Genomic DNA, 13,222 nt, shown 5'->3' on the forward strand with positions numbered 1-13,222 from the left:
CTTCACGGGGGCCTTCCAGAGCCCCGGGGAGCCCAGGCCCTGGGGCGCCCCCATGCTGACCAGCCCAGGCACCAGACGCCCACCCTCATCGGACACTGAGTGACTCATTCCTACTGAGGGAGGGTGGGGAGATGCACCCTGGCCCAGAGGGGCAGAGAGACACTCTGTTCCCACGTGGCCCTCTGGGACCGCAGGCCCTCCGTGTCAGAGCAGGGCATGGCTCTGACCTTTCCTTTCTGTCAGCAGAGCCAGCTTCCAGGGCTAAGCATGGGGGCCCCAAGGGCTCAGCTTCAGGATCTCCTCAGCCAGGCCTCCCCCATCACTCTGGGCCTTCAGAGAGCCACGGACAACAAAAGCAGTCCTCGCCTCTTACCTCCTGCTCCGTTATTGGGCCAACCCGAGACGCCGCAGCGCTGGCCATCCCCGGGGTGGTGGGTGGGGGAGTGGAGGTCGAGGGAGGGCTCTGGTTCCCAGGCCTCTGCCAGCCCAGGCAGCAATCACCGGGACAGGCTTGGGCTTTCGTGTGACCGCCAGGGCCTGGGCACTGCTCTAAGGGGCTCTCACCCTGAAGCAGAGATCAGACTGCTTCAAGGTCTCCGTGGGGTAGAGAGGGGACTGACTGACCTCGGGGAGAGGGCCTACTTGGGGCTGAGGGGGTAAGAAGGGCTGCCAGGCATAGGTGCAGGGTTGGAAAAGCAGTAGCGGGGCACACAGGGGCTCCGGGGCTATTTCCAGCCCTGCGATGAAGCTGGCGTGGGTCCTGGGGCTGATGTCTGTCCTCACGGGAGGCTCTCGGCATCATAGTAGTCTGGGGGGAGACAGCACCCTCATCATGACTCCCTCCTGCCTCAGTGGAGCCCAGGGAGGAAACCGGAAGGGGACAGGCCAGGTGTCCGCGGCCATGACAGTAGGGGGCCCTCAGCCCCCCAGGGCGCATGGCCTTCCTGGTCTCTGATCGACCGCCAGGCCTGGGCCCCACTGCCCACCCACCTGGTCCCTACCTGAAGCTGGGGGTACATCCACACCCACAGTCCCTGCGGCGCTGGGGGGTGGGGGCGGGGGCACTGCTCTCCTGGGATGGGGAGGAGAAAAGAAAGAGCCCCGTCAGAGGCCCCAGTAGCCTCTGGAATTTCACCCACAAGTTTCCCCACCCCAGCCTGGCCCCTAGCCAGCTCTTCCAGCCCAGCCCCAGAGCAGGGCCCGAGCAGCACCCAGACCCCCGGCCTCACTTACGCCCCCCTTTTCCCAGAGGTAGGAGGGTGGTGCTGAACCCTGGCCAAGGGCTGCAAGTGGGGCTGCGGTAGGGGAGGGGAAAGGAGAGGGGCCGGCCAGGGGAGCAGGGGGCCCAGAGCAGGCATCAGGCAGGGCAGGTAGTGGTGGTGGAACACCAAAGGCCCCTCCTCCTGGGCTTCCGTCTCCTCCTCCTCTTCATACGCCGCCGCCTCCTGTTGACCCTCCAGGTAGACCTGGGGATTGTGCAAGAGGGGAGGGGAGAGGATACAGGATCAGGCTCTCCCTGCCGCCACTCCTCCATTCCTCTAAATTATTTCTCCAGATACCCAGCACAAAATAGCTACTGTTTATTGGGCATTTACTACACACAAGCAAGGCTCTTTGGAGACATTCATTCCTTATTTTGCGGATGGGAAAAACCGAGGCTCAGAGGTTAAGTAACTTTTCTAAGGTCACCCCGCTAATAAGGCCAAGCAGGGACTGGAGAAATCCAGGTATGACTCCAGAGCTGGGGCCAGGAGTCCAGCAAGCTGCCCCTGGCCTCACCCCGTTACGGATACAGGGTTCTTGGACTCTTTAATCAATAGAAATTGATAAGAAGCCAGCCAAGGAATTCAGGCTGGGAATTCACTGGGACTCATGCTGCTCGAGGGAGCGAGAACAAGAAACAGGTGCCCTTGCTTGCTCCCCAAGGAGCGTGGGCTGGTTCCTTACATGGGGAGAGGGGAGGGACTGATTGGTGGGTTGGGCTGGAGGGGCGGCTTAGGTGGTCCGCCCACCCTCTTGGTGGTGCTGGGTGCAGGAATCACGCGCAGTACCCTACTTTTGCACCTCAGAAATGGCAGCTGATTTGTGGCCTTTTTGTATCTTATTGTTCATAATTGCCCCAACTGCGCATGCGTGCCGTTATTTTTAGTCTCATTTCCTTTGTATTCTGCGGCTCGAAGAGACGTTTGTCCAGGTGCAAGCACTGCAGCACCGCAGCAAAGGGTCCCAGGTCCCAGCCTGTCTCAACCCCCAGTCCCTGGACCCGCTTATGCCCCACTTGTTGAGGTAGGGCGCTCCTCCCAAGGGCCCCCTGAGGGCCTGGGGGTGAAGGGGTGGCAGCAGCTCCTCAGGGTCTCCCTCTGCCTCGACTCCTCTGATCGGCCCCTCCGTGAATCTCTCTCCGCTCCCTCCAAGCTGATAGGCATCCTCTCACCACCCAGCTGTCACCCCTCCGGACGTCTCAGGCTGCCCATTGCTGGCTGAATAAGGCTCGGCCTTAGAGCTCCTCCCCCTCCCATGCACCCATCACCTCCCCCCTCCACCCCCCCCCCCCCACATATACACAGGGTTTCCTCCATTCCGTCTCCTGGTTCTGCCCCGGCCCACCTAGATGGTGGACACACCCCTCACCTCCTGCAAGCATCAGAATCCTACCTGGCTTTCAAGGGCTGGTTCTAAGGCCACTTGCTCCTCCAAGGAGATGTTCCTCATGCCCCAACCAGGTGGCCCTCACACTTTGTGCCAGTCACAGCCAAAGTTGCCTTGTATTCATAGTCATTCATTTATTCATTCACTTGTTCAACAAATAGCAATTGAACCCCTAATAAGTATCAGGCACACTGCAGGCCCAGGGGACAATGGTGCCTGCCCTCCTGGGTCTGCAGTCCGATGGGGGATGCACTGCAAAGGAAGCCTTGAAAACAAGACCTGAGTGGTCTGGATTTGGGGACCCGCTACCTCCACTCCATGGAAGCTGACACGGGGGCCTGGCACATAACAGATGCCAAACAGACCTAGCCAGATAGATGGGGGCTGGCTTCTGGCTCCTCTGTTGCCTGATCCTTTTTCTCAAGGTGGGGGGAACCCTAAATGGATGCCCACCTCTGGCCCTGCAGGCCGGCAGCCCTGGTAGCCCACCCCCACTCCCCCCCCCCTCCAGCCCACGCACCTGCGGGCCGGACCAGGCAGGCCCCTGGTTGAGCGCCGCTGCCACCTGGCCACTCAGAAGCAGCTGGTGCGTCTGCGCGTTCTGCAGCATCATCAGTTCCAGCAGGTCTAGGGGACGGGAGTTCAGCAGGCCCGCGCCAGAACTCCCCCTGCCCTTGCCCCGACCCCAGGGCCTTTCCCCCAACTCCAGCTCCGGGGGGAGGGCGGGGGAAGGAAGGGTGCAGCAAGGACACCCAGAGAATGTGCCGGGCAGAGTGGGGTACAAAGTGGGGAGATCCCGGAGTCTCACCTTCCTTCACGCGGCTCGGCTGTGGGGACGGAGGTGGGATGGCCCACAGGAGGGGCTGCAGAATGGTCACCCAGGGCTGGGGGGGGGGGGAGGGGGAGACTCAGGCTAGGTGGGGAAGGGATGGGGACCCCCCCTCGCTCCCCACGCCGTGAGTCGCTTCCCTAACCTCGCAGGAGCTTCTCCCGTCCGCGCGCCCATGGCCTCCCTGTCAAGTCTCTTCCTCTCTGGCTGGGGTCGCTCTCCTCACCCACCCCCGCTCCTCCAGGGTTCGGACCCTCCAGGGACAGCTCCCCAAGTCAGCCCACCCCTCCACCCCGCCCCCAAGGCCTTCCAGGTAAAGGCAGGCTCTGGTCCCCGACTCAGCCTTCACCGTCGGGGCTACAGTCTGTGCGGGGGGACGACCCCAGCTCCCTCCAGTCCCTGAGGCCATGGCCAGCTGCAGCGGATCAGGGTTACCTTGACGACGCTGGGCGACGCCAAAGTCTCCTCCTACGCATGCGCAGGTCCCGCCAGCGGTCCGGTGCCTGGGACGTTCGCCCTTCGTCGCCGCCTCCTGCTCTTCTCTCTCCACCTCTAGGGACGAGGGGTCCCGAGGACCCTCAGCCCCACCCCCGGAGGCCCAACTCTCTCCCAGATGTCCACATCCAACCCCCCGCGCCGTGGCTGCCTGGGTATCACGGCGCATCCCTCGCTGTACCTCGCAGCCTGGGGCATCCCCGGCACGGAGCCTGGGGGGCCGAGTTTGTTGAGTGAATGCGTGAGTGGCTGGGGAGGCCCGCCCCAACTCGGACACTTGGTTTTTGGGGCCCAGTGCCCAGCTGACTAGGATGATGAGTTAGGAGTAGAGAATTCTGTTGGAGCAGGCTTGGGGGCAAGGGGCAGGTGAATGAGGAGGGCAAAGGATTTGCTCCCTGTCACTCTGAATCAGAGGGCCGTCCTGCGGGCCAAGAGTGGTTTCTGGAGGCCACCAAGGAAGGAAACACCAACCAAGTTCACGGAAAAGGCTGGCCCCTGTTTGCTCCCCGGTTCCTGGTCAAGGGGAGCCACTGCTCCAAAGAGGTGGCAAAGTCTGGGGAGTTTAACATCAGTGACCCCATTATTGCCCTTCATCCCGGAAAAATTACCAAAGCTTGCATTCTTTCAACAGGAAGTTATCGAGGTCTTCTTTGCTTAAGAACAGGTGAAGGGAGAGATCTATTTCGGCAGCTGTGACCATCCTAAGATAGGCCCTGAGCAGCAGTCGAAGAAAATCCAGACAGGAAGCTGGGATTAGCACCCCAGAGTGGCCTTCCCCCACCCTCCACTCCTGTTCAGCTCCCCTTCCCAGAAGTCCTAGTGTCTAGAGCCAGAAAGACCATTCCCACCTCCTCCTTTGTACCTTCGTCCCTGTCTCCAGGAGATGGGGACTGTGGGTGGTGCATTAGCTGTCCCCGTGGGTCTTATGGCGTTGACAGCCATCATCAAGCTGAGATCGGGCACTGTGGTCACAGGCCCGCAGTGAGTGGGAAGGCCACAGAGGCGCGTCTTTCCATCTCCACCCTCATTCCAGGGAGAAAGATGAAACCAATCCTTGCGCTCACCATCAGCAAACTTTGACCCAGGAGGTGCCTGTGTGTGCGAGGTGCCCTTCTAAGCACTGTAGACACAATAGTGTATCCTCGCTGGTTCCAGCGTTCTTGGGAAGTGAAAAATTCCCCTGAAAGGAGAGCAAAGATACAAGACTGTGCAAAGTGCCTTCTGAGTGAACCATACAAGAAGAGATCATGAAAAAGAGAAGACTCAGTCACTGAAGGGTGGAGTTCTGAAGGAGGTAGAGACCCTTGGGATGGGGCCAAGCAGTGTGAGAGGGAGAGGGCAGCCCAGGCTGGGAACACAGCCAGAGCAAAGGTGCAGATGCGGGAATGGACAGGGCCTGTAAAGATCCAGTGGCCCAAACTGCCTGGCAAGGGTAGGGGATCTGGGCAGAGGGAAGTTCTAGGCAGACACAGGACAGACTCAAAGGCCAAGTTATAGAAGTGAGGCTTTGCCATGTGGGTAATGGGAAGCTCTTGGTGGGTTTTGAGCAGGAGAGAAATAAGGGGACGACGTGTGCACAGCCACATTTTAGAAAGATGTATCTTGTTTGTCATATCTTTGTTTATGTCAACCAGAATTAGAAAGAACAAATGTCTGATGGGATGTGTCCTCCCAATGGAATATTATTCCGCCATTGACAATTTTGGTATAGAATATATCTACTGATGTGGAATGATGTCCAAGAGAGTCAAGCAAAACAATCAGAAAGCATAGTAAGATCTTATTTTTGTTTTAAAAATTATATGTATATATGTGCATCTGTGGGGGGGGGGGCGGAGAAAGAGAGGGAAAGAGGGAGGGAGGGAGAGAGAGGGGCAATTATAGAGAAGCTGTCAGGGCTGCCCATACCCGCCAGCCTCCCCACTTCTCCACACCCTCACAGTGCTTCCTGGGATCTCCTTCCAAATAAACTTCTTGCTGCCAAATCCTTGTCTCAGGCTCTACTTTTGGGGGAATCCAAACTAAGACACCGGTCTCCCACTTTCACCATTTCTGCTGCCCAGGCTGCTGCTAACTCCTGGGAACAGCTGTTCTAGCAGCTCTCTGATAAATTTGTGTTCAATGACGTGAAATACCGAAGTCGACATTGAAGAACATTCGTCTGGGAGTATAATGGTCCATGGATTGAACTGAGGCAAAGCTGGAGGCAGGGAGGCCAGCAAGGAGGCCACCTTCCTTCCCTGTAAAGGAAGCTCAGAGCAGGCTGGAGGTGGCTGTAGGAAAGAGGCAGGAAGAGGAGATCATTTCAATACCTCAGATATAAGATCGCACGTTAACCCTACATGAGACTTACTTGTATTTTGGAAGACAGGGTTGAGATAAAAACTACCTGGCTTCTGGTATCCAATTAGAGGTGTCAAAGGAAACTGAAGCATTTGCCCTTTGAATAATGGGAAAACCACACACTTATCTGGCAACGTTATTTTGCTTACAGATCTAACTTCAGTCCAACAGTGGAGGAGGTGCCTTTCTGGCTACTTGCCCTGCCTACTATTATTTTCTTTGGGGTGTTGAACACTCCACCTAATCCCTTTCCATTCTTCTCAGTGGGGACTCTTATTTGCATCTTCACTTTTTTGTTTTGGGTTTTTTGTTTGTTTGTTTGTTTGTTTTAGTGTCCCAAAACAATATGTACCGAAAATCCTCCCTGTTGCCTTGGTAAATCTATTCCTGGAAATAAGCTAGACGTGGAAAAAGATTTCTACTCGTATGTGTTCGTTGCAGTGTTATTTTTAAGAGTTGAAAGTTGAACGTTACCCAATGTCCCATAATAGGGAAATGGTTATGCAAATGGAAGTAACTCACTCCAAGGAAGAGTTTGCAGTCATTAAAAACCATGGAAGGGGAAAAAGGGCTCCCTCCTCTCCTCCTTAGATGGAAATGTAGAGAAAAGGGTCTTTTTAAGAATTCAAGGGGAGGGACTTCCCTGGTGGTCCAGCAGTTAAGACTCCGCGCTCCCAGTACAGGGAGCCTGGGTTCGATCCCTGGTCAGGGAACTAGAGCCTGCATGCTGCAACTAAAGATTCAACTAAAAGATCCCACATGCCACAACGAAGATCCTGCGTGCTGCAACTAAGAGCCGGGACAGCCAAATAAATAAGTAGTAAAAAAAAAAAAAAAAAAAAAGAATTCAAGGGGAAATGAATGTCTGTGTGGTACAGATGAGGAAGTGCTGAGCAGAGAGAGACTGACCCAGTAGCAGTCTCTTTTTTTTGACCCATTTCCTAAAAAGGCACAAATTGGAAGGAGTTAGAATATGAGGGTTGAAAGAGAGGCGCTAAATACTGCTTTGCAGAATTTCATGTCTAACTGGATTTGTGGGGAGAAGCCTTGAAATTATAACAACAAAGAAATTCCATTTTTCTGCTTGGAGGCTCTGACTATACTATTTCTGCAAATCATGGTTATCCTTGTGAGATGTGTGTGTGGGGTTTTATCCAAAAGGCCCCTGGTGGTACTTTGGGGACTTATAAACACATAGATCACACCAATGGGATGCCGTGTGGTGGGGACCCAGTTTCAAGGTCCCACCCCATCAGAATGGAGCTATGGGATGGAGTCCAGAACCCTCCCCTCCTGGACTCCCTGGAAATTGGGGTGCCACCAACCATGGGGGAGTACTTGCTGAAGCTCCCAGAAAGTCACCCTGGTCTGAATGACTCAGGGAAGAAACTGACTTGCTCAGGCCAGGGGGTGGGGCTGGGACAGGGTGTGACGAAGCCAATTCCTGTGGATCAGGATGAGATTTTCTGAAAGGTGATTCTGTTTTGCAGGATTCTTTGGCTTGTGGGTGACCGAAATTCAACCTAAACCAGCTTAAAGAAAAGGCACTTTTGGGGGCTCATGTGATAGGGAAGGACAGTGATGGAGTTGGTTTATAGTTTAACTGACTCAGGTGTCTTCAGGTCTCTCTCTTTCCATCCTTCTCTCCCTCTCCTTCATCTCCCCCTCTCTGCATGTTTTTCCCTCTTCCTACAGACAGACTTTTCCACTCGTGGGAGACACACCGCAGGCACCTTCAGATGTACTTCAGTTACTCTAGACAAACTTAGAGAATCCCACAGAGAGAGAGATGATCTTTCTTTTGAATCAATACATACAAATCCCCAGGAAGGACTATAATTGGCCCCACTTGAGTCACATATCCAGCTTTTGGACCAACCACTGTGGCCAAGAGGATTGGCCAGACCTAGGTGACAATGTCCATCTCCGTGGCTGGGGCAAGGTGGCTGTCCTGTAATCAGGAGCCCCACGAGAATCACATATTTGGGGTAGGGAAGCAGTTCCCCAAAGCAAGGAGGAATATTGTTATCAAGAGAGAGGTATTCATTCCACTCGGGCTGTGGATAAAAGTCGTATTTAACACACAGCTTTTGTTTTCCCATCATCCCCATCCTTAATCCAAATGGCACCTTGTGCAAATTAGAAAAATTAGCCCCTTCCTCTAGATATTTTGCTACCATCTGCTAGAAAATTATCATCTTAAATATACTAATCTACAATGCCTACAAGTGGGATTGGTGCCCAGAATTGTGCAGTGCACAACCCATACAACCAAATGCAGCAGCCCTGCCCCCTCGTATACTATAATTCCCTTCAATAACTTCAATTCCTCATTAAAGAAAGTCTTACTCCATAGAGCTTTGGGCAGGGGCAAGGCAGTGACTGAAAGGGCAGAGCCATAATTGGGAATGACAGCTGCTTCCCACCGTCTCCCCTCCAGTGCCCACAGACAGGGAGCCGTGTGCTATCCAGGGGACACTGACCAGGAATTCCAGACAGTGGCCAGCAGCAAAGCAAATTGGAGCTGCAGCAGGGCTGGGAGTGATGAGAGGGACCCTGGGGAGCAGCTTTAGGGAGACAACTTGGGAAGAATATGAGATAAAAGGTTTGCTTTTCTCTGAATGCCAGAAGAAGCAAAGAAGAGGCAGGGGCCAGCAGACACTGGATTACATTAGCAATACAACTACGTGGAAAATGTCTGTCAGGTCAGTGAGCAAAGCAGGATAAAGAACCTTGCAGAGAAAACACCAAGGCTCCCACTTTGGTCTAGAAGACATGCCTCTGAGGGTGTGAGTGATTCACTGGGTGGAGATGTGCGAAGTCCGGGCACAGCAGGAACTTCTCAGACCACAGCCAGGCCTGGCCCGCAAGGAAGGGCTCAACAGTGCTGAGGCTAGATCCACAGAGAGCTACTGGGAGGAGAGGCGCCACTGAGCCCGCTCCCAGGATGGAGGGTGACCGCTCCCCGGGGCTTCCCTGTGCCCCTCTCAGAGGTCACTCCGGGCTGGGCTCAGCTCAGACAGGGCTCTGGCTGCCAGAAAAGACGGTGGCAGTGATGGGTATGGGAGACTGGGGGAATCTTTGGGGGACAGTTACTCTGGATTCACCCAGGGATTCTCTCGTCTGTTGGGACAGGCGCTGGTGAGCGAGCAGAGATGGGTCATTTCTCAACACCTCCACTAGGGGTCACCCCAGTCCCAGAGTGGAAGGTGGGGGAGGGGGGCTAAATAACCTCATCCCTCCCCCTACCACACCCCCTTCCCCAGCCTCTGAGGGACAGATGTCTAGCCAGAGGGGTGGGGGAGTGGTGGTGGAGAAATGACCCTCAAGACTGCTGTGTGGTACAGCTGAACAGCTGTGTGTGTGTGGGGGATGGGTGTGTGTGTGTGAGATGTGGGTGTGGGTATATAGGTAGGCATCTACTTGATAAAAATCTAGTGACCATAGGTACATATAGGTGGCCCCCGTGTACATGTGAATGGGGGCATGTTACATGGGCACAGACAACCGCATGGGTGTAAGTAACATGCATGAAATGCAAGAACGCATGGGCGTGACTGGTGTGTGTACACACTTGATACAAGTATAATGTCTGTGATACGCGGCATCTGTGCTCATCTGGGCAGGAGAGCGCGTATGGCTATATGCGTGTAATAATACACATATGTGCACGAGCCTGACGTGAGCGTGGGAGTGAGTCTGTACGTGTGAGCCGCAGGCCTGTGTGTGAATGGGGGTGACACGCAGTGGAAGCGTTTGTGTGGCTGTGTGAAGGGTGGTGGTTTCCGTGCGTGGCTGAGCGTGTGTGAGTGTGACGGGGGAGCGCAGCCATGAGTGTGCACAGAGTGTGTGAGTGTGACGGGGGAGCGCAGCCATGAGTGTGCACAGAGTGTGTGAGTGTGACGGGGGAGCGCAGCCATGAGTGTGCACAGAGTGTGTGAGTGTGCTAGCCAGCCTGTCCCCCAGGAGTGCTTCTGGGAACGAGCGTGAAAGGAGATTCACGTGTGAGAATGAGCCTGCGTTAGTTCGTCAAGGGAGGGAGAGAACCGCGTGTGTGGGCTCAGACGCGTGCCCCAGTGAGCGTGCGTGTGCGTGTGCGTGTGCGTGTGGGTGGGCGAGCGTGTCGCGTGTGGCCCACTCCGGGCCAGCGGGGCCCCCGGCCCAGACGGTCCCAGCCGGGCCCAGCACACCCCCGTGAGGGAAGCGCGGCCCAGGCTCCCACCTGAAGATTGGCCCAGTCCTCAGGTTTCACTCATGACCCTGTGACATCAGCGGCAGCAGCTGTCCCCGCCGGCCCGGCCCCCCGGCCAAGTCCCCCAGAGTCCCAGCCGCCCGAGGTGGGCACGCCGCTCCGCGCTCGCCGCTCCCGTCCAACAGTGAGTACCGCGCCCCTCCGCGCCCCGCCCGGGCCGGGCGCCCCGAGGGCAGGCCACCCGGAGGGGCCGGGCACCCTGGCCCCCAGCCCGGCCTGGCTCCGAGGAAGTCACCACTTTGCTCCGGGCACCGCTGTCCTCCTGCCCACACCGGGCCCTGCTCCGAGGCTGTCCCTGCCCAAGCTCCTCGGGCCGTGACCCTCAGTCCCCACGCTTGCCTCTCTCTGCCCCGTCACCTGCTCCCTGCCCTCAGCAGGGGTCCTCGCCCTGGTCACCAGTGGCCCAGGGGTTAAGGCTCGGCTCCTTGGAGTGACGCAAGGGACAGAGACTGGGCTGGTGTCTTCAGGAGGGGGGGGTGGAGGAGCCGAAACAGCGACTCGCTGGGCCTGTGTGCAGTGGCCTAGAAGGCAGGGGTGCGGGGGGAGGGGAGCAGGAGGCCGGGGCGGCAGAGGGGGGGGCGGGGGTGGGGGTGCAGGGGGGGCGGGCGGCTCCTTTGCTCTGCTGAGACAGGAATCTGCGAGATGCCAGCGGAGGACACATCTCAGGCTGCGAGGCCAGCCGGGCTCTGCCCTCCGCCCCGGCCTCTCCCCGCCCGGGGAGCCCTCGGGCTCCTTTCCTGGAGAAGCCCCGCGTGGTGGAGGGGGTGTGGGCACAGGGAGCCAGAAAGTCCGGCGTGAGGGGGGCCACTGTGCCGAGGGGGCTCTGGGGGACTCAGAAGGAGCCTCAGGGCCGGGGTGAGGGGGCAGGGGTGCGGTGCCAGGGCAGAGCACAGCCCCCTGCCCGCTCCCTGCTGGCAGAGCAGGGTGCCCAGGACACTGGGAGGGAGGGCGGGCAGTGGCTAGCGGAGAAGGCCAAATGGGCTGAGCAGAGACGGAGAAGGTATTTTGGAGGCGCGTGGGGCTGGAGGGAGGTGTGCTTTCAGGGCTGCTCTGTGTGTGTGTGTGTGTGTGTGTGTGTGTGTCGGGGGAATTTGTTCAAAAGATTTGGGATGCCCCATCTAGAAGGCTCCGACGGGGGCGGGGGGGTGCTGCTTGAGGCTTTCCAAGAATGCACTGATGGGGGAGGGAGGGCCTGAGCCCCTTCCCACTCCACCCAGTTAAGTACTGTGTCCCGCTGCCCCTCACCCTGCTCAGTGCACGGGGTCAGGGCAGGGGGCCAGGTCATGATGAGAGCTCGCGGCACCCCACTGTGGGGAGGCAGCCCTCCAGGTAGAGACTAGACAGGTCCCCCTCCCATCCATACCGCCTGCCGTGGGGGCCTGCCCAGAAATCAGTCACCTCAGAGCCCCAAAGGTTAGAGCCCAAGGGATCCTTGAAGGCCATTTAATTCAGCCCCTAAGCATGAGCCAGCTGGGGGAGAGCAGCTAGAGACAAGTTTCGGGCATCTGGCTAGTCTGGAGAGGGGAGGGGGCTGACAGAGAGGTGGGGCGGAGCCACAGGTGAGCACTGTTGTCACTCATCTGTGACCCCCACGGGTGGCACTGACTGAACCCAGGTGTGCAGGGCTGGGGTTCGGGGCACAGAGGGCTGGTTCTCTCAGGACCCTCCAGATTCTTCTGGGGTCATCCCCAGTGCCCTGCCCGTGGCCAGCGGTGTGGACAGCTGTGGCCATTGCACTAGTATTTGGAGGCTTGTCACCTGTACAGGACGATGCAGGGGCCCAGACATAACCCAAGGGTCCACCCGCATCTCCATCCCAGGCATCTCTCAAGGGATTGGCTGGGATTTTAGCAGGGTTTGGGAAAGGTACTTAGGGGTCCTTCCTAGATGGTCCCATCCCATCCTGGCCTTCCTTGATGTTTCTGGTTGGGCACCTGCACAGGGTGGGAGCTCGGGACTCAAGGTCACCTCCAGCTCTAAGCTGGCCTGAGTGTCAAGGTCTGCCCAGCCGGCTTCCCTGCCCCGACCCCAGGCCCAGACCAAGGGGAAGCCCGGAGGTTGATGCCAAAGGCATTGAACTCCTGGCCAGATGTTGGGGGTAGTCCTGACAAAGTCCCTGCCTTTGGGGCAACTCTGGCCACCAGAACAGAGAAAAGTGTAATGGCAGGGACGGGTGGGGTTTAGAGAAGGCTCCTGGGAGAGGCAGAGCCAGAGAAGAGAGAAGGGATTGGACCTTACAGAGAGGAGTGGGAAGGCTCTCTCTCTCCAGGTGACAGGAGAGAGATGCATTGAAAAGAAATAAAATATCTGAGCCCAGGGGCCTCAGAGAGCAGGCAGAGAGAAGGAAGGGGAAGGACATCAACAACCCCAGTCCAGGTTACACAAACCTTCTGTCCCTCGACTCCTTTTACAGGGAAGGCTCAGACTCAGCAGGTCCTGTCACCCAGGGCACACGGCTGATGAGGGGCCAGGGCTCTGTCCACAGCGGACAAGGCCCCCGCTCGCTGGGAAGGAACTCACGCTGGTGCAGGGCTGGGTCATGGGGCAGAGTTCGCCCCTGGGACACAGGGAGCAGTGGGTTCCTGCGGGCAGCCCTAGGGGTCTCCAGCTCTGCAGTGGCAGGAACAGGCCTGGGCTCCCCAGGGCTCCATCAG

The 13,222-nt window shown here is 57.3% G+C and overlaps 2 protein-coding genes across 2 annotated transcripts in view; one reads left to right on the top strand and one right to left on the bottom strand.

Moving 5' to 3' along the window:
• Positions 1-261: 261 nt before the first annotated feature.
• Positions 262-3,887, bottom strand: PRR29 (proline rich 29). The gene is made up of 7 exons (XM_059908431.1): positions 3,828-3,887; positions 3,458-3,533; positions 3,170-3,276; positions 1,234-1,466; positions 991-1,072; positions 565-648; positions 262-330 (listed from the first exon to the last, which is right to left on the bottom strand). The coding sequence occupies exons 1-7, from the start codon at positions 3,885-3,887 to the stop codon at positions 262-264; spliced, it is 711 nt and encodes a 236-aa protein (XP_059764414.1).
• Positions 3,888-10,553: 6,666 nt separating this feature from the next.
• Positions 10,554-13,222, top strand: part of SCN4A (sodium voltage-gated channel alpha subunit 4) — a 46,256-nt gene continuing 43,587 nt past the window's right edge. Inside the window, exon 1 of the mRNA XM_059909087.1 lies at positions 10,554-10,692. The gene's annotated coding sequence lies outside the window, so the exon portion shown is untranslated. The remainder of the gene's footprint in view (positions 10,693-13,222) is intronic.

Source organism: Balaenoptera ricei, chromosome 20 (assembly GCF_028023285.1).
Source record: "Balaenoptera ricei isolate mBalRic1 chromosome 20, mBalRic1.hap2, whole genome shotgun sequence".
In the NCBI taxonomy this organism is placed as follows: Eukaryota; Metazoa; Chordata; class Mammalia; order Artiodactyla; family Balaenopteridae; genus Balaenoptera; species Balaenoptera ricei.